At 34.0% G+C, this 26,548-nt stretch overlaps 1 protein-coding gene across 5 annotated transcripts in view; it reads left to right on the forward strand.

Moving 5' to 3' along the window:
- RTTN (rotatin) overlaps positions 1-26,548 on the forward strand; it is an 89,410-nt gene that overhangs the window by 18,859 nt on the left and 44,003 nt on the right. For 3 of the 5 annotated variants that reach the window (XM_086740554.1, XM_086740556.1, XM_086740559.1), the window contains 18 exons: positions 1,261-1,431; positions 2,793-3,005; positions 4,229-4,341; positions 5,350-5,476; positions 7,583-7,708; positions 9,790-9,909; positions 11,712-11,851; positions 12,083-12,254; positions 13,326-13,425; positions 15,158-15,246; positions 17,921-18,038; positions 18,321-18,417; positions 19,219-19,287; positions 19,616-19,804; positions 20,969-21,208; positions 22,451-22,595; positions 23,407-23,561; positions 24,773-24,992. In XM_086740554.1, the coding sequence (XP_086596680.1) occupies positions 1,261-1,431; positions 2,793-3,005; positions 4,229-4,341; positions 5,350-5,476; positions 7,583-7,708; positions 9,790-9,909; positions 11,712-11,851; positions 12,083-12,254; positions 13,326-13,425; positions 15,158-15,246; positions 17,921-18,038; positions 18,321-18,417; positions 19,219-19,287; positions 19,616-19,804; positions 20,969-21,208; positions 22,451-22,595; positions 23,407-23,561; positions 24,773-24,992 (2,604 nt within the window). The remainder of the gene's footprint in view (positions 1-1,260; positions 1,432-2,792; positions 3,006-4,228; positions 4,342-5,349; positions 5,477-7,582; positions 7,709-9,789; positions 9,910-11,711; positions 11,852-12,082; positions 12,255-13,325; positions 13,426-15,157; positions 15,247-17,920; positions 18,039-18,320; positions 18,418-19,218; positions 19,288-19,615; positions 19,805-20,968; positions 21,209-22,450; positions 22,596-23,406; positions 23,562-24,772; positions 24,993-26,548) is intronic. The other 2 variants (XM_086740558.1, XM_086740557.1) reach the window with 2 other exon arrangements.

The raw sequence follows: 26,548 nt of genomic DNA on the forward strand, positions 1-26,548 counted from the left end.
CCAGGTTGGATGAGGCTCTGAGCACGCAAATCTACCTGATCTAGTTGAAGATCTTCCTGCTCCTTGCAGGGGGGTTGGACTAGATGATCTTTAAAGGTCCCTTCCAACCCAAACTATTCTATGATTCTGTTTTTATGTTTCCTTCCTTCCAAGTAAAGTTCTTACTGTGTTCGGTTTTGTCATCTTGTACTTAAGTACGGTTTGATTCTTCCATGTCAAGAAGTTAGATACTGCAGGTTGCTATAGCCTCTCAGCTTTTTTGGATCACTAGCTGTAAGACAGTTGTCCCTCTTTCAGGGAGGAATAAACCTTTTAAATCTACTGTTGATTTGAGAGTCCATGATATTGAAGCTGAGGCTTTTCCTGCCTCTGCAAACTGTGTAATAATGTGTGTTGATAATTACTTTAAAAGCCTAATTTGATTTAGTCTATTGCTTCTTGTCATTTTCTTCAATTTCAGCTATGTTGAGTCAACTAAATAGTACATAATTGCTTAACAGTGTATAAATCTGTAATTAATAAGCTAAATCTCATATGTGCTATTGCCTTCTTAATCGTTATTTTGCATTCCAAAACTGGCAACTGAAATTAATTCTACCTTTTTTCTAATGTCCTTAAGTACAAACCTGTTTTTTTCAGGTGTGCAAAACCCTAGAAACTAATTTTGTTTTGTCCACTGTCAATAAGGTGGATTTATCCAAATGATAGTGATTCTTGAGTAGGATTTTACATAATCTGAGAAATGTGCTGCTGTTTCCTTTGAGAATAAATAGGCATAAAAAACATTTGATGTTCTCAAAGTTTGGATTCTGGCTTGGTTTTTTAAATTCTAAGATAAAGCTTTATTAGCAGGTTGAAACAACCTTCTAATATTTCAGTCTTAAAAGTTAACTTCAAAATAGTTAGAAGTCCAGAAGTTCAGAAGTATAGTCAGCAGGAATTAAAGAAAGAAAGGGAAAAAAGGAGGAAAAAAAAAAGGAGGGAGGAGAGTAACTGGTAATGGATAATTACTGACCAAAGTATTCAGAAGTGCAAGTGTGCGATGTGAATGTAGGTTTAAGGAATGCGAGGTAGAGTGAGAACTCATGCATGGTTCTGTTCAGATAAGAAACAAATTGTCATGTATTTTGTACCTTTTTTGCTTTTTTAAGTTATTTGTAATAATTGTGTTAATGATTCTATGGGTGCTATGTAAACACTGTAAATATATAATGATGTTTCAATTATTTCTGATGATCACATTTCTCATTTTGTTTTCAGAAAGACAAATTGCTTTTGGTCTTGGATTTGCTTGGAGAAACTATATTGTATCACAAAACCAATATAAGTGCAGAGCAGCCCGAGGTGATGTTGGTGCATCACAGAATGGCATTTATTAGCATTTCACTCTTTACTGTTAGATTGCTGCAGATACTTCTCCCTGTGGAAAAGGTATGCCATAACTAATTTTAAGTGATTTGTCCTTTTGGTTTTGCATTTTAAGAGGGCAAAAAGTGCTACCTGCCTCAGTGATTAATACTGAAAAATAGCCACTGGACAGAGAAATTAATCTAGTTTATATTGGCTGATGCATGATCCAGAAGGCAATTTTGTCCATTCTACAGTTATCAGTGCATTCTGAAGAATCTTTTGCAGATTTCAAGTCTTAAAAAATATTTTTAATATAGTTTTTAATAAGTTTTTGAAATTCAATGTTCTTTTTCCTCCTATAGTGATTTTCCTCCTGTAGTATGATGCATGGTTTGCAAAGCTATGCTGCCCCCTGCTCCTTTATAGTATGTGTGCAAGTAAGACTAAGTAAGACTAGAACTACATGTTTAAAATCATCACTCTTAGTATTGTGGAACATAGTAAGCAATTATGTTTCAAAAAATCGTAGTGATTTTAATCATTCTTTGTCTACAGTGTTCTTTAAAAGAAGTTTTGTTGTAGCTCTTGAGGTTTTTTTTTGTTTTGTTTTTTCCCCCCTCTGTTTATTTCAGATGGGGGGGGGGTTCTGGTGTTTGGAAGTTCTCGTAAGATGGAAAGTATTAGAAGGTATTTGAACCTGTGAGGGTTTACATTTTTTTTATTCAGTTTTTATTGCAGTGTAGGTCTTTTTTTTAGACATTTTTCAATCTGAGTAGCTGATTTTCAGCTACAGACTTCTTGTCACAAATATTAAGTCTTTAACTATTAATATGAGTAGTTTCTTGTACCTTCAAATAAATGTAGACATACTAATCTACTGACTTTTTATAACTTTTGTCCATATTTTGATATACATAGTACAAAATTTCAATTCTACATATGATGGGAGTTGGAAAAAAGTTACTGTATTTGAGATCAAAATTTTAGCTGAGTGAATACTGAACACTTGCAGTAAAAAACCCCAAAACAACAACAACAACAGAAATCCCAGTTCTTAGTATGTGATGTTACTGTGCGGAATTGCAGACAGCTTTTTGTTAAATACAGGCATAATTGTGGTCTGTGTAATCTCTGCCATCTAGCGGTCAGACAGTAAATTGACCCTGGCCAGTGATGTCTGGTTGTCAGTGCTGTGGCTGGATCACACACAACTTCTGTGACTGGTTGCAGGTCTGACATTAGGACTGACATATAATGAACTCTCACTTTTTAACTAAAAAAAAAAAAATATTCTTCGTATAGAACACGTTTGAGATGTATTTCTTTCTCTGATTTTTAGTTAACAGCAGTAGTGATTTTACTTGTTGAACGACCGCAAATGCTATTGTTGGTTTTACTGTGTTTTCAGGTTGTTGTTCTGATCATTGTTTTCTTTTTCAAAGGCGAGTAAAGTTTTACAAAAGAGTTTGCTGAATGCTTTGTTTCTTCTCTCTCTGGATGTATCCTTCTCCTTGGAATATCCAAATATTCATGAATCCATTGCAGCCTATCTGGAGCAGATGAATACTGAGAACTACAGTATTTATAAACAAGCTTCAGAAGCTGCGTATTCGATCGAATGCACTTGTAGCTTTATGATTGAAGTTCATAAGAAGGTGTGGTATTTTATTTTATAAAATATTTCCTGTAAGCAAATTTCTTTCCTCCGCTTCCCTTTCTCTGTGGTAAAAACTATAGTCTAGCATAGGTGAAGAAAGTCCATGAGTATTCCATACCATGCAAGATGTAGTTAATTTATATTTGTTTTTACTAATACTACTCATTATGTTTGTAAAAACCTAGTCCTAAGTAAAAAAAAAAGAAACAAATACTTGGAGATTGGAAGTAGGCATAAGACCTTTTACGGGCAAAGAATGTGTGTACAGCATTTAAATGTCCAGCATTTTAATAGTTCTGAAAATTTTAATTCCCAACTTCTTGGCAATCGTAGCTCTAATAAACAATTACTTCTAGACTGTGTGAGATGTGTGTGTTTCACTTTGTTATGAACACAATTAGTATACTTTGCTTTGTTAGTTTCAAGATTCTAGCATGGTACCGAAATATTCTTCTCCATTATTCAAATGGACAATTAATTGTGCAAAATACTTGTTCCATTGATACTAAAATAAATGAGTAGAATACAGCAATATGAATGTAGTGCTATCTTAAACCTGAATTAATCTATCATTTATGCAGACAAGTTCTGAACTTAATAAAGCAATACTTTGCTCTTAAAATACTGTTTACAATGAATTTAGCGCCATCAAATTTAAATGCCTCATGTTTAATCTGTCTGGTAACCAAAAGCATGAAGACATATGTACCTAAATTTAAAAACAAAACAAAAACTTGTTCTTTAATATTAATAATGAATTGTTAAAGTTTAATAGTCAAATCTTCTGTTATACTATTCTCACATAAAATACATATTGATTTTAAAAAGTAATAACTTGATTAAAAGCATAAAGTATTCATGGGCATTTTGGAAAGTGTTTTGAATAGTTATAGCTGTCGTGCTGGGAAATGCTAGACATACATTATTCTCAATGAGTTTAATAGAAGTTTATCTGGATTCAGCAGCTGAAGGATTTTCAGGTCCCCCAGGAGCAGGTTCTAAAACGTATTTGTTTTAAATCTATTGAATTTCTTAATCAGGTTAATTATGAACTTCTCTGTGAAAGGCTGAACCAAACCCTAGCTGGTAGATGTATTAAATCACAGAATCATAGAATAGTTTGGGTTGGATGATGAAAAATTCTGCAGATTATACAATAACATTGTATGCTTTTAATATTTGCAATTCTAATAGTTTCTTTCTCTTCATTTTACTTTTCAGGGGGATAAGAATCTTTCTGAATTAGTAGAACTGGCTGATCAGGCCTTGAGTAGTCTACCCTACCATCAACACTTTCCCTTGCTTCAGGAGTGCATTCACTTATGCTCAGATATGTGAGTACATTACTATTTGAAACTCTTCTTTGAGAAAATATAATCTTTTGTAAGTGTAAACTTTCTCGAGTAGAATTTCCACTTGTTTATTCCCTGTATCTGAACAATTGGGGTTTTTTTAGCCATTGAAATGTCTCTTCTAAATAATTTGTGTCATTCTGTAGTGGCTTTATTGAAAATTAAATTTCAGGTGCTAAAAAAACTAATGTTTTATTGTTTTATATGTAGAAGGTTTTATGATTTTGTATATTAAGTTACTATGTGATTTACAAACAAACAGTCTTAAAACACTTTGACGTATCTTTCAAACTTTAAAAAAATTTCTTTGTTCCAAGTGTATTTTGTGTAACTTTTATTTTTCTTTCAGAAAACCTAGAGGACTTATGTTATTGTAGATACTGTATATTACAGTATAGCATCTCATTTATTAAACAGTGTGGTTTAATTCCCTTTTAAATTTTCTGTGTCTCTAGTTAGAGAATTTAAGGTACACTGTGGTGTGTGGAAAAGTTCTCTACTGAAGACTTAATTAGAAATACAAAATCTTAATTTTATACTGATTTAGAGTTTGACTTCTGGGATTTTTTCAAAGGAAACTACGTTTAAGAGCTCTCTAATAAGTAGTTTTAAATTAGGAAATGTCAAAACGCTGTTCGGTGTTCTAATGCTTTTAGAATTTCAATTCTCAATAGAATTTTATTTTTTCAGATGAACGTAAATGTTTGGAGGCTTGTTATTTTGATGAGAATTTTGAAAAACTATGATCTTTGATTACTTACATGTATAAAAAAATAAATAAGTGTACAAACATGAAGACTGATACTATAATTTTGACAAATATATTGTGATCTCTGAACTTTTGTCTGTCAAGTCATTTTTCAGGCTGATATACCTCTTCAGGAAGTGTTTTTCAGAGATTATTCTGAAATCTAACAGGAAATTTTTTTGTCGACAACTTTGGATACTGTAAAATAAATAATATTTGAATTAATTATTTGTCATTTTTAGTTGGAAGTCTGCCGAGGCTAACTCATTGCTCCAGGCTGAGGGTCAGAAGGTGCTTCTCCATCTATTGTCTCATCCTTTCCTGAACATAAAAACTGAAGCCTATCGCTGCTGTTTGGAAGTGGTTAAGGTTAGAACTAACACTTAATACTCTTGGTGCTGTGCTAAATAATGTGTATTATAGAATTTCTTCATTAAAAGCATTTTTCATGTAAATTCTGTTTACTGCGTTATATGCTGTAGAAATCTGTATAGGCCTGGACTTGCCGTTTGCTGTTAGATTTTTGGTATTAAATCTACTTGGTTGGGTTATACTTCAGGTACTGCTGCTATTATACAGAGATATTTCTATTTAATTTTCCTTTTGAAAATAATTCAGGTGTTCAGTTTTGCTTGTTTACTGAAATGAGGTTCATATCACAATTTTTTTTCGATTGGGACCTTTAAAGATCGTCTAGTCCAACCTCCTCTTTCACTAAGGTCAGGTTGCTCAGAACCCCATCCACCCTGATCTTAAATGTTTCCAGGGATGGGGCATATACCACCTCTCTGGGCAACCTGTTCCAGTATTTCACCACCCTCATTGTAAAAAATTTCTTCCTTATATTTAGTCTAAATCTACACTTTTAGTTTAAAACCATTACCCCTTGTCCTATCACAACAGGCCCTGCTAAAACATTCCTCCCCAGTTTTCTTGTAAGCCCCCTTTAGGTACTGGAAGGCTGCTATAAGGTCTTCCTGGAGCCTTCTCTTCTCCAGGCTGAACAGCCCCAACTCTCTCAGCCTGTTCTCATAGAAGAGGTGCTCCAGACCTCTGATCGTCTTCGTGGCCCTCCTCTGGACTTGCTCCAACAAGTCTACGTTCCTCTTACGCTGGGGTCACCAGAGCTGGATGTAGTACTCCGGGCAGAGGGTCTCATGAGAGCAGAGAGAGGCAGAATCACCTCCCTCGACCTGCTGGCCACGCTTCTTTTGATGCAGCCCAGGATGCTGTTGGCTTTCTGGGCTGCAAGCGCACATTGCTGGCTCATGTCCAGCTTCTCATCTGCCAGTACCCCCAAGTCCTTCTCCACAGGGCTGCTTGCAATCCGTTTGTCATCCAGCCGGTATGGATACTGAGGATTGCCCTGACCCATGTGCAGGACCTTGCAGTTGGCCTTGTTGAACCTTAGGAGGATCACATGGGCCCACTCCTCAAGGACAGATTCTATTTCCTTCATAGCGATTTTTTCACTTCTCTTTGTTTTTTTCTCTTTTTTTTTTTTTAATACCAGAGCAAGTTTCAGGTTGACTGCTTTTCTGCTTTTTGCAATGATGTTTACTGAAGAAAAAATAAAACAATACCATAAATAAAATAAAGAAAATACTGACACTTTCAGAATAAAGATTTTTACCTAGATTACACTTTAATTGCTTAGACCTTCTAAAAAGTGTGAAAGAAAAATACGTCTTTTTTTCCTGTGTATAAAAGCTTAGGTTGTGTTTAAGAACTTTTAGGTCCTTCTGCATACATATTGTTTTAAAACCTTAATTTGTTGTTATTGTTTTGGGGGGTTTATTTTGTTTTTTATATGGATATATTGTTACTGCCGTAGTTTCTTATAAAGTAGCCCAAGGAATAAAGTGTGTGAACTTCCTAAGAGTATGGCTGTACTCTGTATTAAGAACAGCAATGTCATATTCATCAGGTCATTTTAGGTATTCAGTAATATTGACTCACACACAAAAAAATAACTTTTCTATTTAAATATAATACTTTGTTGTAATTCTTATTTTCTATGATGGACATCAGCTAAACTTACTGTGCTTATAGCACAGTTTACTAATGTACAAAGTTATTTGAGCTAGTCTTTCACAAGAAAAACCTCTGTCTTCACTGAGTGACACTTATATCTTTTTGTGAGATTTTTACCTGCCTGTTTTAGATTTTACTTATTTTAGTGTAATACCAAACAACATAAAAAGTTTGTCTAATTTATTTTCACTATTATTTTAAATAAAACTGGAATTATTTTGTATTTCTTCGTCCTGTGTAACAACACAAATATTCAATCAATGGTCTATAACGACAGTGTTTCTTCCAGGGCTGTAATATTTAGCTTTCAGAACTGTAGTTTTTAAAACTGCATGGAGAAAGTCTGCACTATTACATCTTGTTTTATACACTACCTGAACTTGTTATCCAGTAAAAGACTATCTTGAACTTTAAAACTAAACAACTTTATTTTTACTGAAGGAATGTTTAGGTGTTCATAATGTTGTGAAGCCCGTTTCTTCAGTCTGCCATGGAGTACATTTTCTTCTTTGTCCGAAAGTTTTATATGAAGTCTGTACGTTTGGCCTTCAGGAGGATAAGAATGAGGTACTGTGTTTAGTAGCCATATTTGTAAGTTGATGTGCATGCAAAGTAGGTGTTGATATTCTCCATGAGATCTCAGGCTTACCTGAACTTTTGACTATGTATGATTTCTTGTATGTAGAAAAGCTATGCAGACAGTGAAATGTAGCAAATGGAAATATTTTTTTGATGATGAATTTAGAGAAAAAATAATGTTCTGTGCATAGGATGCTATTAAATATAGTAAAGACCAAGGAAAAATGAAATAAGCTATGTTTTTCAGTCTTTTACTGTAATATATTCAGCCCTAATAAAATGTATCTATGATGAAATAGTATGTATGATGCTTTGCATTTATGGAAAACTTGAAGTCTCAAGTCTTTGTAAAGGTGGGATGGCCTCTGAAATGTGTGCATTGATTGAGGAGCAAAAAGACATTTTTAATCTGCAATGTCTTTGCTATAAAAATGTAATCACTAGAAACACATCTGTGTTTAAATTTAGTTACCTGAGTATTATAGAAATGTTTGATAGTATGATAGAATAGGACCAAATTTCCTTTGGGTTCGTTTGTATGCGCGAATGCTTAACATGTATCCACTATTTCCTAGCTTACTTATAAAGGTAACTAGGGAGTTCTAAGAGGGGGAAAAATGAGTTAGGTTATTTGTAACTACTTTGTAGCTGATTTATAAGGCCCTACAGTCAGAGAGGAAAGAACATTGACTAACAAACTTTTTTTCTTTTTTTCCAGCTTGCCATGAGTTTCTTTTTAACATAATACTGTGCACAATTCCATTTAGAAATGATTTTTTATATGTTATCATTTTAAAAGGAGAAGTAAAATATCTCTGATACTGTGCTATGTATTTGTATTTGTATTTTGTATGTAGTTTATCTTTTCCAAGGAAAGCAGTTATTTTATTTGACTATCCCTTTGGATGCCTTAGTAAAAAAACTGCCAGTTTTCTCTTTTAGTGATTGGTCAAGCATAACAAATAGACTTCAACTGATGTTGATTTTTAAAAGATTGTTGAGACAGAGAATGCATGTTTACAAAATTATGTAATTTTGTTCTGTTTACCTTATAATGCATTATTATTATTATTGTAACAAAATGTATAATGAAGATCATATCCAAACATATTTTTTTTTTTACTTTTTGAATGTGTATCTGCTACTTAAGTTGTCATGAAGTGTCGGTTTAATCTTTCAGACATGTGACAATGAGAAGAAATTGAAAAGAACCTTGTATGCAAGGTTGGCCATGTGATTTTACAAATCCTGTCCCTTAAAGATAAGCTAGAGTGATATTATTGAAGGTTGTTCTTGTTGCCTGGGGTGAGAGGTTTTTTAGCTCTGGCATAAAATGTGGGTATTCAGCTACTAAAGGTAGATGTTTTTACACTGTGTAAGGAAGAGTGAGTTCTGAGAAACTGTTTTTTTTTCCTCTGTTCCCATTGTAGTAATAATATTATCTTGTAAATACTTTAATATTGCATATACTATACATTACATACTCTGTACAGGATACATTAATACAGTATAAGTGCTGTATCAAACACCTTTTTTCCTTTGTGGTAAAGAGCTTCAGATGAATTCATGTACAATTTGAAATATTTGGTAACCTTTGTTTGCCTGTTTTCCTCAAGAAGGTTAAATGGCCATGGAACAGTCTTTAAGTCTTTTTTTCTTCCTGTATCTTCAGAAGCATATCATAAAGACTGGGAATGAAATGCCCTGGAAATGTAGGGTCAAGAGAGAAAAGACATAGAATTTGATTTATCTGCAGGATAGAGGGACAAATAGGTATATAAGTTGAAGTAAGGATTTATTTTATTTCAGAAGAGACAAACCAGAGTTCTAAAGGGAAAATGATTGGATTCTGTTTAGGTAGAGCTGTTTGTGTGTTTTCTCTGAGAGGCTTTTCTAACAACTTAATCTTTAGTATGATTGTCAATTTAAAGTAGCGTTCTGCAGTGACAATATTTTGTTTATAGGTCCTCTTTGAGATCTTTTTGTATAACATTTCCAATTACAGGATGGACAAACTGACCTAGATGCATCAGCAGTTGCATTAGTTTCTTTTTTTTTTTGTTATTGAGCAGGTGAACTCTACAGCCAAGGCCATCCTGATGCATCTATTGCAGGGACAATTAGTAATGGCAGTATTGACTTGGAACAAGTTTATTGAGGCCCTTTATCCCATCATTCCTGTTTTACAGGTACTTCTGTGTGCTTTAATCTGAATTTGATGTATGAAATCCTGTAAACAGCAACACTTTTAATAGATTAACAGTAATATAGCTACAGACTTGTTTTGTCAGATCTCAAATGGAGAAATGTTTTACTAGGGTCCTAATGCCAGTAAAAGTTACTACTTTGAATTTGTAGACAAATTTTAGCCTGGTATTACTAGAATGTGAAACTTTGAAATGTTGTAGTAGAAATCAGCAAGTATTGACAGTAACTTAAATTATTTGAAGATATGAGTGAGTGTAGAGTAAAACGTTGCATGCTTTTAAAAATGAGTTAATAATTATTAAAATGTCATACATTTTTTAAATTTCAAAATTATAACTCCTCTGTGATGGTTCTATCATTTTCTCATTAAGTATGCGCTCAATAAATAGTAAAGAGGGTAAGCTGTATTTTCTGTATATTTTGATGTTTATTTTTTAATTTGCTTATTTCCAATATTATTAGAAGTATTAACAGTGAATATTATCCCTAGACCTTAGTGTTCATATTTGTAAGCATGTGTAAATTTTCTTTTCATTATCTTGGCTTGATCTAATGGGAACTTTTGCCTTTCTCAGTCTGATTTTCAGCCTAATTGCTCCATCCATATTCTTTATTGTTTTTTTCCTCTAGTGCTAGAAATTTCCCTTCTATGATCTCCTCTAGTATTCTGGGTTAGACATTTTGCTGCACCTGTCTGATGTCTATTTTTCCTGATGTCTGTTTTTTTTTGCCTTATTTCTGTTTTTTTTTTTATTTAACCTAGGTAATACATCCAAGTTTACATTTTAGTTTTTATTTTCTCCAAAAATTTCACTCTTGATCATTATACCTACTTATTCTTATCACTGCTACGTATTTGTTCGTCGCCTGCACCTTAGTATTACCATAAATTGGAAAATTGCTTGTATAACTTAAGCCCTTACATAAACTGCACAAAAATCAAAGCAAAAATGGGAAGAAATTCCAAATAAGATGGACTGTGAAATGGAAAGCTCAGACAGAAAAATATGCAGAGGAAATACACTGAGAACTTGAAAGTGGTGGGAGAAAGGTTACTTCAAAGCTTTCTCACCCAGTAATGTCAGCTTTGCTGTATTACCCACATACGTATCTTCCATGGATATTCCAGATTAGATAGGTGGGGGTTTAATATAGCTGTAGGCTAAACATGTGAGAAAGAATTTGCCCTGCTCTCGTTTTTGTGAGTAGAATTTTTCTCAATACTGTAGCCTCTAGTGGCTACGTACAATAGATACTTGAGCAGAGCATACCAGAGGCCTATATTTACCTGATGCATATAAAATGCCTTGTATTTTACTGTTAAGTGTTTGCAGTATCATTAGATGACATAACTGATTCTGGTTTATCTTGGTTGTGTGTGAAAATGCTTTGATTAAATACCTGAAAATACGTAGGATTTAATGTTTTGAAGTAATTTTCTTGTTTGGACTGAACTTGAAATGGAAACTGAACTTACAGAGCAGCAGGTTAACAGGCTGAAAGCTAAAAGTTCAGGTCAAAGTACCTCTGGGCTGTGTAAAAATCTTTGTTTTGGTTTGTATGCAGGATTGTTTATTAATTTTTAAAATTATTTTTGAGGAGGAGTATTAATCTGCAGAAAATAAATGTTTTCGTAAAAGTTATTGCTTTTGGGGGGTGGTGTGTTGCGCCTTGTCCACCCTCCTTTAGCCTTTAAAAAGGGAATTATCTTGTCTCATTTGTTAAGCTACTAAGCAAGTTTTTTTAATTTTATAATCTTTTTGTTGTTGTTTGTTTGTTTTAGGGTTATGCTGACACAAAAGATAAACTAGGTAACTGTATCCTCACTTTGAGTGAAACGACCTCTGACAAAGGAGAGGGTGTTCTCCCTAGAACTACTAGACTACGGGCTGCTCTGCGTCTTCTCTTCGCAAAAAAGCAGTTGTAAGTAATGCTCAGTAGCATTTCAGCACATTGTCTAATGTTGACGACAAGAATATGTACTCAAAAAAAAAATTTATTATTATGCAGTGGGTTGATTTGAAAGGTAGATTAATCAATATTGAATTGAGTGAGAACTTCCTCCCAACTGTATTAATTTTATAAACTAATTAATTTCTAGCTGAAGTTTTCCAATATGAGGACTTTATGTGTTTGTTTTGTTCACTTCTGTAGGGTTCGTTCTATAGCACTTAAACATTTAACATTCCATCTTTTGAATGAAGAAGGGGCAAACCTGAAACGCCCACATCTTCATGGTAGTGTGCTTTCCAGTGCTTCAAACTTGTTTATTATAGAAAGAGCTATTGAGCTAAAATTGGATGATAAAACGGAGTCGATATTTAAGGTGAGTCATCTGTCTCTAAATATTGTGTCCTTGATCATCTCTCTTCTGCCTGCCCAGTCACTGAAGTTATCACTTTCTGGAGGTTGCAATATTTCATACCAATTGGCTTGCTTCATACAAAGAAATCTGTTGATGTATTCTTTCCATCTAAACTTAAACAGTATTTTTTATGCTACCGTATGAAAAAATTCCTTCATTCTTTTTTTTTTTTCTCTCTATAGATAAGTTAAGAGTAAAACTTAACTTGAGTATAGAGAGCACAAGCCTGCTTTGTTTACAGCAATTTCATTGTGCATGGGTACAGTCTGAGTTTTCTTACATAGAGCTTTTTTTCCCCCCAAAATAATTTTTTATTGAAATAGGCACGAATAATTTTTAATATGAAATATTCTAAAACAGATACAAATTTTATGTATATGTTTTCTTAATATTGCTGCTTTTGTGAAGTGAAGTCACAAGTATTTGACCTATGGGAAAAGTTTTCTCTCTTTTTTCCTCTTTCTTTTTTGTCTTCCCTCCATTCTCCTTCCTTCTTTACCCTCAATGCTTTCAGATTATCAACAGTATGTTAAACAAATGCTAAGATGCTTCCCCTCTGAAAAAAATATTCTGACCACTCACTGTACACTTGATTTATTCTCCTCCCCTGCACCTTTCAAAAAGTTAGGACCTGAAATATGTATGGATATGTAGGATTATTTAAATTTCTCTAGCCCTATTGCCATTAAAATGTCAGTCCCCTTCACAGACTTAGAAGTGTATTCTGGCATTTCTGTTGAGTACTGAGCTTTCTGTAGTCCTGCATAAATTCGGCATTATTTGTTAGAAATCTGCTTCTGCTGTGCAGTAGAAACTATTGACTTCTTATGTTCTGCAGGTATTAATAGAGATTTGTTTTAAAGAGGTTATAACCTAATCCTTTCTTTTTACATGCATGTGGAATCTAATGAAATACATTCTAATAAGGAATTTAGATCTTTTTTTCTTTTCTGCTTCCTGTTAGGAAATTGGCTGGTTACTTTGTTTTGTAACAGTATACCAGATGTAAATCTAATACAGTTTTACTTTTAGGCAGAAACTATTGAAAAGCTGTATGACATCTTGACTTCTGATGCTGTTGACCTAGTTTTACGAAAGTCTGCAGCTGAGCAGCTAGCTATCATTTTAGAAGGTAAAATTCCTCAGAAAATGTATGATCATTTTGCAGATCATTGCGTGCGCTTGCAGTTTTGCTAGGTTTTCTGCATGTTTCTGCTAACGGTACTTTTTGTAATTTTTATGTATATTGTTGGGCCAGAATTTTAACACTATTGTGGATAATCTATGAATTCAAATAGAAAAACAATTATTTGTTGTTGTTGCCCTCAGTAATAAGAAGTAGTGAATTTACTGTTTAAAAAAACAGCTTCCTTGTGTAATAGAGGAGTAAGCTGAATTCTGTAAGCTTTGTAAGAGCTTTTTTTTTTTTTTCTGCTTTTCCTTTTTAACTTTTGTCAAGTTGTTGATCTGTCTCAGAACTAATGGTACTTCAAGTTTTTTATTACTGCTAACTCAGATACTCAGTCTTGAGTGAGGGAGGCAATGGTCAATGTAAATATATTTATATTTTTGGTAGTGTTGTATTTTAATTAGGAAAGTTAATTCTTAGATTACAGGCTAGCTAAAGGGGTTTTATACTTAGTGGGGAATTTCTTCTATCATCTTGAATTTCTTCCTCCATTTTGAGTTAGCCTAGGTAGTAACTACTGTTAAAATGTATTGAAATGTCATTTGTGTGAATGAGGATTCAATAAACTCAAGTTGAGCTTCCATGATTGTACCCTCTTTTAATATCAAGAGGCAGACTCCCTGTGGCACTTCATCTAACATGTTTACAAGGGAAGTGTTCCTCCTTTCACTCTTTATAATTTACGTGAGTAATCATAAATTTACATCACAAGTGTTTTTTTTTTTTTGTTTTTTTTTTTACAATTGTGTTACTCACATGGGGAGGAATTATGAATGCTGGTAAAAAAGGTCTGATTGAATTAAAATGCAAGTAAACAGTCTTGCATAGAGCATTATTTGGCTCAGTACAATTGTAGAGTTTCAAGCTTGGATGTTTGTACTGTACCTACTCAAACTGATTCAAGTGTGTTTCCTTCAAGGAACTCAAATCATAATGATAGAACATAATTTTTTCACCATGGGAAGGTGAGATCTTAGATAATGTTAAAATTAACATTTTTCTTGTCAGAAAAATGATCCCAAAAATGAAGACATGTCTACATTGTATTGTAAAAAAAAATTCAGTTATGGCTGCCAAAGCTTTCAGATCTCAAAAGATACTATGAAACATAGCACAGGATGAAACTGTAAAGGAAAAATGGAGCTTTGTCAGGACAAATTTCTTATGATGGATCACTTCAGAATTAGTTAAAAAAACAAACAAACAAACCCAGCCAACCCAGATGACATAGAATATTCAATAATGACAAAAATATCTCAAACCAGATGCTCTGAAAAATGAGTTCAGTGGAAAATACTCTCACGGTGATTGAATTTTTGTAAATACCATTTTTAGTTCCATATTAAACTGTTGAAAACTTTTTAAATATTCCAAGTGAAATCCTTGTTTGACTGAAATTGTGTTGCACAGATCATCACTGTAATTGTGAAAGATGAAGTTCTTATGGGAAGTTGTGTAAGATATTTAAGAATCTACTGTTCAAGAGGCCACTATAGTCGGATAACAAGACTTTGGAGAGAATTGCCTTGGTAGAGCTAGAACTGTACTTGTTCTGTTGATTAGCAATTTTGGAAACTTGTTCTTAACAGCCAAGGCTTGTGATCTTGCAGAAAGAAGTTTAGTATTAAATTGGTGCAGAACCAGTGATTCTTGCTATCTTTTGTTTTTCCTACAGATACCAAAATGCATGGCATTGTGAAAAAATTAGGTATGGTAGAAAAGATTTTGGCTTACCTCGATGAATGTATACACGTGGATGGCAAGGTAAAACTGTTGTTACAAGTTCTTCTGCAAGCATTGCACAGCATGACAGTAGTAGAATTTGCCTTTTTCTGCACTTATAACACTAATCTTTGTGCATTAATTCTGTGCAGAACACAAATGTTTAATAACAAATGTCATTGCAATATGTATTTTGTTTATTTTATTTTTGATAATTCTAAGATTCTGTTAATGAAAGAAGATTGGTTTGCCTACCTATGAGAATAGTTAGCATTTGGTGTGGTTCAGAAATATACCAGAACTCCTGTGAAGTTTTCTCAGTAGAGACCAAAAAAAAAAAATTTAATTACCTTAAAAAAAAGTGTTATATTGTATTTCATAGTCTCTAACTTTAAGTCCTGAAGAAAATTATAATTAAAAATGAGGAGATGTTATTGTAAATGGGAATCTGTATGTCAGATTGAGCTTCAGGTATAAGTAATTTTCTGACCAATAGAAGATCACTGCACCAGGGAGAGTCTCAGGAAATAATATCACATTTAGAGTTGAGTGTATATTTGCTGTAGCTGACCACTCTTTCTATTTTTGTAATATGTCTAATCTGATGCTTGAATTTTTCTGTAATTCATTATCTGAAGACATTTAATGCAAGCTTATCTAAGCTGTAAGTTTCTCAGCATCACTTCATTGGGTAACTTCTTGTGTATTTCTTAGTTTCCTTTCCTAATATTGTTATAACAATCCAGCAGTCCAAACTTTGAGTTATGTTAAGAATCCATGAGAATTTTTATTTAGTAATGACTTCTTTCTCAAAAATGTGCAATAGAAAAGAACTCCTTGATACTTAGTGGAATTTCTCTTATTTGTCAGATTAGTGAAAATGACATTCTTCTTTGGTTACGGTAATATTTTTTTCCAGATTATCAGTATCTTAAGATAATTTTATCCCTGTAACGTTAAGGAGTGTCTAGTGTAGTTTATGATAGCTTGAATATGTGCACTTTTGTAAACCACTAAAACCCACTTGGAGGAATTGAAATACTGGCTTCTTTGGGTTTTTTTTTTTTACTGTAGGGTTTTTTAATGTCAGTTTTTTATTATCTTACCTTTTTTAGAGGTACAGAATAATGCTACTGTTGTTTTGTTTCATTTTGGATAGTGAGTAGGTATTAGCATAATTACTTAATAATACAGAAATACAAGCATGGGAAATATATTGCCTTAAGCAGATTCTTCACAGCCAGGTAAAAATCTAGATGAACTTGAAAATAATGTTTTTAGCCCTATATAAACTTTAATCCAAGAAGCACACAGGCAACAGCTCTCTCGGGGCTGTGACACTTTTCTTTTGCATATATGGCTTGTGGAACATAGGATCTTTATACTAAACAGGATGTTCAAACTTTACATGATGAAAGTTGCAGAGTATTTTAGAGGAGACATCTACAGTTGTGCATGTTGAGCAATGACTGGTTTAGATCAAGTCAGTAGGACAGTGTAAGCTGACAGCTGTATATGAAAGTCCACTTCTGCAAGTGCTAGCATTCATAAAATTGTTTGTTGGCTCTGTATTGATAGAAGTTTGGATCTGAAATGCTCTGCTCTGTAAATTAACTGTAAAATATTTCCTCTGCAAGATGACTAAGCAGTCTTACTCCTGTCTCTTGAACACAACCTGCAGAGGTTCCATCCTTGGCTTCCTCAAGCTCTGACAGTTCAAATTCCTTCCCATGGAGATGAGCTATCCACCACAATAGAAAATAAATGAAGTAGGAGCATTGCTTACCTCTTGTTTGATATAGCTTAGTCTAAACACAAAGTTTTAAAGTTTTGTTAGGTCAAAGAAAGTCCATGTAGGTTTGATTAAATAAGTCATTAGGACACTCTTCTGAGGAAGTCTAGCCCAGATTCTGGTTCTCCCCTCAAATGATTTTTTTTTTTTTTAATTTCATACTAAAATCAATAGAAAAGAAAACTAAACAAAAAAAAACAAACAAAATGCCTTGCATGTTCTTAGAAAAGTGACTACCAAGAAAAGGATAAAGGACATAGGTGGAAAAAGCATCATATAAATAAGGCTTTCTATATAGCTGTGCAAAAGACTCTTTCCATACTAAGTATGTAGGGTTTTGTTATTCATTATTTATTATTTGTTTATTTAAAGGTAAAACCTCAGACAGCCAAAGTAATGGTACTATGAAAGAGATGCTGTCATCTTATTCTTAGGTGCAGTGACTTTGATTGTATTTTTTGGCCGTTGATTGATACTTTAACATTTAGTGAGGTGGTTTCCTGATCTGAAAGACTGAGACCGAGAAAATGAATGTGATAAAATAAGCTATTTGCATTAAAAAAAAAATGAGTAAACCCATATTGTTATAAATATTTGGGGTTTTTTTTGAAATCCGTTGGCTCATATATACAATTCACAAAAATACGTATTTTGGAAGGAAACCTTATAATTGTGTGGTGATGTCAGAGGCCAATAAAGTGGCCATCAATTACTAATAAAATAAAACCAGAAGTAAGTAAATATTTTCTAATGAATATGCAGTTATTTTCTGGGTGAAATGTGCTTGTCTAAGACAGCTCTAGGTTTCTCTGCTATAAATGATGGAATGTATTGCTTCGTAGCATGCCAGTTTGTATTAAACATCTCATAATAGATTATCCTAATTGTTAGCTGTGTTTAATTTTTTTTTCTCTGTTCCTGCAGCTTATGGAATCCATAATGTTACCATGTCTAACACTCTTGCGCAAACTTGTATATGCTGATCCAGTTGTTCGTCTGTCCCTAGCACAGCAGTCTTCTTTACTGCTTTTACTATTCAGAGGTAAAGATTCTATTTTAATTGTAATACATACATGGTAAGAAAATGTGTGAAATATGGTTAGATGTTTAACTAAAAGCCTTCTTAAGAACCTTGGATCACTTAAGAGTCTCTAATATTTAATAGATACATTATTGTGTGCTAACGTTACCCATGTGGTGGCATCTGTGGAAGATGTTGGCAAAATGACTCTATAAATCCGGTTTTTTTCACCACTGTCCTCCTATCTGTTATTAAATGTCAATATTTGCCTAACACATTTTAAAATATCTTTATTTTATTCAGTTTCGCTGATATTCCAAAATGATCGTGCTGTTTTAACTGAAACTACAGTATTGCTTTGTCTTCTCTTGTTTGATGAAGTAGCAAGAACAGAAACATGGTATGAAAAACCAATTTTTATGGCATATTCTGTAGTCAATTTTAAGGTTTTAATGAAAATAAGTTTTTATTTATATATCCAAACAAGTTATGCCCCAAACTTTTATATATCCAAACTATGTATTTGTAGGCCAAAAATTTGTTTCAGTATTTGAGTTGCATACTGTATAAATCTACATGGCATCTTTTGCAGTATAAATACTTTGTACCTCAGTGTTAATTTTAAGTTTACTTTAGTTTTCAAAAAACTCAGATTGCTCTGTAATCCATTTTTTCCATAAATGGGAACTACACAAATGAAAAAGCTATCAGTAGACTTGGTATTTTAAACTTAATTAGAATTCTCATGTTTGCTTTGGCTTTTAAGTGTAGCATTTGTCCTTAAAACAACAGACCTCAGCTTATGACATTTTATTACTTGAAATTTGTGTATACTTCAGAAAAAATATACTTTTAGAATTCACACACATTAAATACACTGAAAGTGTTATGGTGCATATTTTTTCTCTAAGAGACATAGGGCAACAAGCATGTGCTTTGGTATGTTATCTTTAATTTCATTTTTATGTGCAGTACATCTGCAACAAGTATTCTCTACGTGTGTGATCTAAGAACTATCTTAATATCGCATAATCATGAAGAAAAATTTATTACTACAAATTAATCATCAATGGTTTACTGAAGAGCTAGCTGGAGGGAAAAATACAACTATATCTGAATAATAAAGAAATAATCAGTGTAGCATTAGTAGAAAATCAAAGTTTAAAATAGAAAATAATAACTATAATTTAATCTCTTGCAGGGCTGATGGCATAACCATTAATGATACTGGCATACCTTCCTTCAGTTTACCTGTTGCTGTTGTTAGAAGGTATGTGTGAGTAGGGTTTTTTTTTGTTTGTTTTTTTGTTTGTTTTTTGGGGTTTTTTTTTGGTTTTTTTTTTTTGTTGGTTTTTTTTTTTTTTTTACTGTTAATTTCTCTTCTTTCCTTTTGCTGTCCTTCCTGAAGTAGGGATGTGGGAGATCGGAGGGCACTTGATGTTAAATCCAAACTTGTCTGCATTTTTAAGCATGGAGTTTTTTCTCTAAGTCTTTGTTCTCTAAAAAAAGAGTTTCAAAATGCTTGCTTTAATTGAGCGCTTAATTTAAAATAAAACAAAAACAAAGGCTTTTAAAAATTTATTTGCTTATTTGTTTAGGTATCATCTCCCAGTCAAGATCACTGCTCATCATGTAGTTAGCCCTAATACTGTTGTGGTGCCATTGTCTTCAGAGATGTCAACTATGAAACCTGTGTCAGATATGCTTAAGATGGCTTGGAATCTATCGTGGTACCATGGGATTGAAAACCTATTGCAACTGATCAATTATGAGAAGGAAGCAGAAATGTGAGCCATTTTATCTTGGTTTTAAATCTCAATATATTTCAAGTAAATTAGCATTCCATCAAGTTTAAATAAGTTTTCAACTTGAAACAACAGTTCAAGTTTTTACTGGTTTGAGAGTGCTGTCTTTTTAAACATAAACGATTGCATCCTAAGAGGCTTGTAGATATGTTGTCACAGCTAATATTTTACCTAAATTGCATTTATACATGATGTCTAGAGCTTGATCCGACTTTTATTGATGGACAGACTCATTTCAAACAATTTAAAATGGACTCTGTTGCTGTTTTTCTTGTAGTTATTGTGGTTTTTTAGGCAACTGCCTTTTTTCCCCTTTATAGTTGCATGATTTAATTTTTCTCTTCTCTCTCTTTCCTTGAGGATTTAAGTTTCAAATAATTATACTTTTTAATGGTAATACTAAGGATTATGGTAAATAATGAGGAAAATTCCCTTTACATCCTTTGGTTAGCTCTTGATTAAGCATCATTTCTCTCTTTGAGACTAGTTTGCATACAGAACTCAACCTGCTCCTTGCAGAGGGGCTTGGACTGGGTGACCTTTAAAGGTCCCTTCCCATCCAAACTATTCTATGATTCTTCATTTAATAGGACTGACATGCTTGTATCTTTATCTCTGTCCATCTTGACAACTTTTCAGTTTTTGCGTGTGTCCTTCAAGGGGTCCTACAAGTTTTATTAGTAAACAGCATGGTTCTGAGCCATTGAAAACTTTCCAGTTGTTGATTTGAGAAATCGTTTTCATTCTGAGTTCCCTCAGGCAAAAAAAAAAACCCAATCTCTTAAAAAGAAAATAGGAAAATAGAAATAGTATAGTCCGAGTATAGTAGCGTGGAAGAAAAGTTAATTACAAGCAATGTGAATGGCACCTTTCAAGTAACATTTTGTTAGGTGCCATTTTTCCAAAGAACCCAAACAGGTCACGATTTAAATGTGGTGGAGTTGTTTGTTATTGTTGTTGGTTTTTAGTTTTTTGGAGGAGATAGGAGAGGGAGAAGCAGGATAAAGAATTGGTTAACAAAAATAGTTTTTAAGGCAACTTGTGTTTTATCTTCTCATTCAGTCTGGGAAGTGAAGGAGTCAACATGCACTGAAATGGTTTGTAAAGATACTGACTGTTAATCGTTTTTCTCTTATACATTTTCAGATTTTTAGACTCGCTAAAACTAACCTCAGAAGACATTCTTATACTCAAAATAACTCACACAAATTATGGACTGCAAGATTGTCTTAATTCAATCATTCAAGCAGTATCCCACAGGGATGTTAGGGCTGCCCTCGCTAGGCTTAGTTTTTGTGTTCTGAATGACAGACTTGCATTAAAATGCACTTCTGGGTCATGTGGAAGCACTCTGAAGAGCTTTGTTTGGCAGAAAGCAATAAACAGGTAAGCACAGCGACTACAAAATTCGTTAAAGATTATGATGCTTAAATTCTAAATTTCCTAGCTTTCATGTTTTCAAATGTATGGAATTGATTGTCCATGCATCTCTGATTCTGATATATGTATGTTCTTCCCTTTATCTGCTGGAGGGACAATACAGCAGGGCATAAGCAATTCAGGAGGTTCCTGGAGAGCATCAGTGACAACTTCCTGATCCAGGTGACAGAGGAGCCAAGAAGGAGAGATGCTCTGCTGGACCTCATGCTCACAAACAAGCAAGGACTTGTTAGGGACATGGAGGTCTAAGGCAGCTTTGACTGTAGTGACCATGAGGTGGTAGAGTTCAGGATCCTGAGATGAGGGAGGAAGGCAAAACAATAAGATCACAGTGCTGGATTTCAGGAGAGCAAACTTTGACCTCTTTGAGGATCTCATTGCTAGTGTCTGATGAGATCAGGCCTTATAAATGTGTACAAGTACCTAAAGGGTAAGTATAAAGAAGATGGAACCAGGCTTTTTCCAGTGGTGCCCAGTGACAGGACTAGAGGCAGTGAGCACATAATGGAACACAGGAGATTCCCTCTGAACATCAGGAGGCACTTTTTTATTGTGAAGGTGACCAAGCAGTGGCACAGGTTACCCCAAGACATTGTGGCATCTCCATCTTTGGAGGTATTGAAAAGCCTCTTGAACATGGTCCTGAGCTACTGGGTCTAGGTGTCACTGCATGAGCAGGTAGATTGGACCAGGTGAGCTCCAGAGGTCCCTTCCAACCTCAGTGGTTATGTGCTTCTGTAATTTACGTACACAAAACTGGCAAAAAATAAGAATGCTGTATTTGAAATGAGGATTATTTAAAATGCATAAGTGGACTTTCTTTCCTGTCTATGACCCTGTTCAGGTTTCTCTACCTCTTACTATATGCAGTTCCATGTTTACTATATGTAAATACATTTTTAATTTACATAACAATGTAATATTGTAATAATAATAAAGTTATGATAGTATATAAGTATAATAATTTAATATAGACAATATGTTATGTAAAAGTATTTAAATATGTATAACTTAATATATATGTAACATAATATAATTCCATATTTGCTATATGTAATATATGTAATATCATATTGACTCTATATAATTCCACATTTGCAGGTGACTTCAGTCCTCTTAGGCTGAGATCTTAAACTGTCTTTTAATGTGCTACAAGTATGAAAGTAAATATTTTTGTTTGCATTGCAGGTTTCTGCAAGTGCTTCCAGCTTCTGCAGAAGATGAGAAGCTTTTAGTAGATGTCTTAAGATTTTTAAACAAATTGCTTAGAGAGCAGAGATCCAGTTTGGAGTCAGACCATCTGAAGTGGATCCTGAAATCACTGCTTAAAAATGTAAGAATATACCTAGGAACTTAGCTGTAGACTGTAAGAAATGATGTAACTGTGAACTGGTTGGCTAGTTTATTTCTGGTGAGTTACTCAAGGAAAACTACTCTCAACAAAAGCAAGAAATAGCAGATCTTGCAGTATTAATGTGTGCTACTTTGTGGTCAGTGCTATGGTTTTAGTGTTTGGGGAAGTTAACTTTGAACAAAGAGTAAATTTCCTTCTCTCCTTTACTTGTTATATGAATTGTTTCTCTAAACTCAAAAATTTATTTGCCCAAAGCAAACAACATCTACCTGTGTGTGCCTTGCTCTAGTGTAGTTAACTGTGGTAACATGGTTATACAGAGCCATAGAACTACATGAGCAGAGCTTTATATGTACATGTAACTAGATATACTTACATGATGCGGTTAACTATGTAACTGAGACATACAAGTGAATCTTGAACTAGTATTTCTACTATATGTTTTCTTTTTTTTGAGATCTATTTTTTATGTCAGGTTACTGCTGAATATAACTGACTGACTTATCTTTCATGCTTCAAAATACACTGTATCATGGCTTAATGCCAGGAGATTTTAAAGGCCTTAGCAGTAGTTTCTTTTATGACATTTAGTAGATTCAAGTAATTGGTAATTATAGGAATTTCTTACTGTGCTTTTTACAGAAATACTTCTTAGTAAGATGATAGTGGAATTTGTTATTTATAATGTGTGTGATTTGCAAGCTCTCAACAGAAAAATGGCTTTAGTGTGGGTATTACAATTGGATTTAAACAATGCATTATGTGACTGTATTTTATTCTTTTCTTTTAGAAGCCAAAATCCCTTTTGGGCCTCCTGGTGCGACCAGAATCCCAAGTGCAGGATGAAATAGATGAAGTACAGACTGCTGTCAGACAGCAACTAGATAAAGAACTCATTCGTCTTTTTAACACGTTGTTATTTTGTTCCATGTCAGTGACTGACAGGTACAGTGTAAATGGACCTGCCTGTGTAATTCTGACAGGGGATTGTAATACCTACTGCTGCTGTATCTCAGTCACAATTTGAGTAGAATTATATCTTGACTCAGACATTTTAAATTGTAAAACTGAAAGTGAAGATCAACATTAGATAGACCTTTTCACAGTAAAATTAGGAAATCAACTGGGAAACTTGGAGGAGTGTGTACTACTGGTCACTTTTTCAGCAAATGATAATTAAACAGGTTGCAGGGAGAAGACGGGCTATTTCTTTTTCACTGCTGGAAATTTGCACAGGCAAATGATAACTTGGTTGATTTTGTAGCATTTATTTATAGCAAAGTAAAATCTTGAAATATTTGAAATATCAACAGATGTTTAGTTTCATTGAATTCCTTTTTGGCCTAATACAGTATATCAGTGCACATTAGTGATTATTTGACATATATATGACAGCTACTTCCAGCATGAAGTTCCAACCTTTTCTGTCAATCAAGCAAACATAGAAATGAATTTCTATTAGATTTTTTTCTCCAAGTTTCTAATACAACGTCTTTCCAGACTAAATCTCTCTGTCCAAGTGTATTCTAAGAGATACCAAAATTGCAGTTTCGGACACTATTTGTTTATTTAAATGCCACAACAAAATTGTTTGTAAAGATACTTTTAAAATTGTTACCTTCTTCATTCTTCCCCCACAGTTATTAATTTTCTCAAAATTTTGACAGCTGGGAAAGGGAGGATTATAGAGATCCCTGCTAGTTATATCTCACAGTCCTGTACTTTGTATCTGTCTGAGTTTTAGATTGATTGTATTTTGCAGGAAATATTTTTAAACTTGTCTCTTGAACCAGAACAAACATAAATGTAGCTACTAAGCTTTGCAACTTTTCTCATTATGTTATCCATCATCTTCAATGTCTTGCTCTTTTAACATGCTCCTTAATAATTAGAGTTATATTTAATTTGTCCTATTTTGGTTTAAGCAACCCCATTATAATCTGATGCAATATTATGCTTTCAGAACCTGGGTGAAGCTAGAAATGTCAAATTTAATTCCATTTAATTCTGTGCGTAAGGCAATAGTAACTAATTGAGATACTGAAACTCATAGACTAACAGTAAAAGAATGAAGCATTGACCTCTTCTAAAATGATTCATTATAATACCTTCATATTCACAGTTGATTTGTTTGTTTTTTTTTACAATTAAATCAGAGAGGGCTTGGAACTTGCTGGCTCTTTCAGAACTGAGCTGGCTCTGAAGCTGCTACAATGCTTAAGGCTAACAGATGCACCGCATTTTTACGGGCTTCCTTCACTGGAGAGAACATTACGAGGAATGGTTCATGTTACTGCACTTCCAGCCTGGAGCACCTACTCTGCTGCAGTTGAACCTGTCACAATTTGTAAGAAATATTTAACAAGTCTTCTTGAGGTAAGTAGCTTATGTTATAACTTAGCTTTTGGTTTGAATGCTTCTAAAGAACCATGTAACTAATGACACTGTAATTTTTAGGATTTACTTTTAGTGGATATCATCACTAGGAATAGGTGTGGGAAAGATGCTTTTTTCTGCTAAGTAAGTAGGAAAAATATGGACACTGGATTAAGTGATGTGTATCTGTACTTAGGATAGGTTGTATTGTGTGTGCCTTCATCCCCTATTTAGAGGTAATATAAAGTGACTATAGTTTAAGCAAGATGAAAAATAGATGTGTTGTGTGGTTTTATTTTGTTTGTTCAGGGATTCTTTTTGGTTTTGGTTTTTTTTTGGTTTTGTTTTGTTTTGGTTGTTTTTTTCTTTCTTTTTTTTTTTTTTTTTTTTTTTTTAAATGACTGAAACTCTAAGAGGCAAAATCCAAGATCTTCTCCCAAGGGCAAAATACATGTGTGAAAGGGTATCTGAGGGAACAGTAACTTGTTAGGCAGGTTATTCACCCTGACAAAGCAGAAAAGAGGTAATTCAAGATGTTGCAGTTGTTGGGAAGCCAAATTTTCATTATTATTTTCAGTGTTCTTAGTTGTTAGCTAAGTCCATGGATGTGATAGGCAATAAGTTTTTGCTCGCAAAATTACGTCTTTTGAAAACTCCAGTCTTCTTTAAACTGTAGGAAAAGCATAGATCTGTCTTTCCTTCAGTCAGGTAAGTAGATTTAGAAGTTTTCTTTTAGTTTCAACTACTGAACTCTGTTGCATTGGTAAGGCTTGAAAAAAGTCTTAAAGTAGTTATAATTTATTTGTGATTCTGAATGTTATGAACAGCAACAAAATAAGTGTCAGGAAAATTTGTATACAGATCATAGAATCATAGAATGATTTCGCTTGGAAGGGACCTTTAAAGGTCATCTAGTCCAACCCCCCTGCAAGGAGCAGGGGCATCCCTGACTAGATCAGGTTGCTCAGAGCCTCATCCAGCCTGGCCTTGAATGTTTCCAGGGATGGGGCCTCCCCCACCTCTCTGGGCAACCTGTTCCAGTGTTTCACCACCCTCATTGTAGAAAATTTTTTCCTAATATCTAATCTAAATCTACCTCCCTCTATTTTGCAACCGTTACCCCTTGTCCTATTACAGCAGGCTCTACTGAAGAGTTTCTCCCCGTCTTTCTTGTAGGCCCCCTTGAGGTACTGGAAGGCTTCTGTGAGATCTCCCGGAGCCTTCTCTTCTCCGGGCTGAACTCTCTCAGCCTGTCCTCATAGGAGAGGTGCTCCAGCCCTCTTATTATCTTTGTGGCCCTCCTCTGGACCCTCTCCAACTGCTCCATGTCATTCTTATACTGGGGCCTTCAGAGCTGGGTGCAGTACTCCAGGTGGGGTCTCATGAGAGTGGAGCAGAATCACCTTCCTTAACCTGCTGGCCATGCTCCTCTTGATGCAGCCAAGGATGTGGTTGGATTTCTGGGCTGCAAGTACACATTGTCAGCTCATGTTGAGTTTCTCATTCACCATCATTCCCAAGTCCTTCTCCTCGATCCATTCTCCACCCAGCCTGTA

Source organism: Chlamydotis macqueenii, chromosome 2 (assembly GCF_036417535.1).
Source record: "Chlamydotis macqueenii isolate bChlMac1 chromosome 2, bChlMac1.mat, whole genome shotgun sequence".
In the NCBI taxonomy this organism is placed as follows: Eukaryota; Metazoa; Chordata; class Aves; order Otidiformes; family Otididae; genus Chlamydotis; species Chlamydotis macqueenii.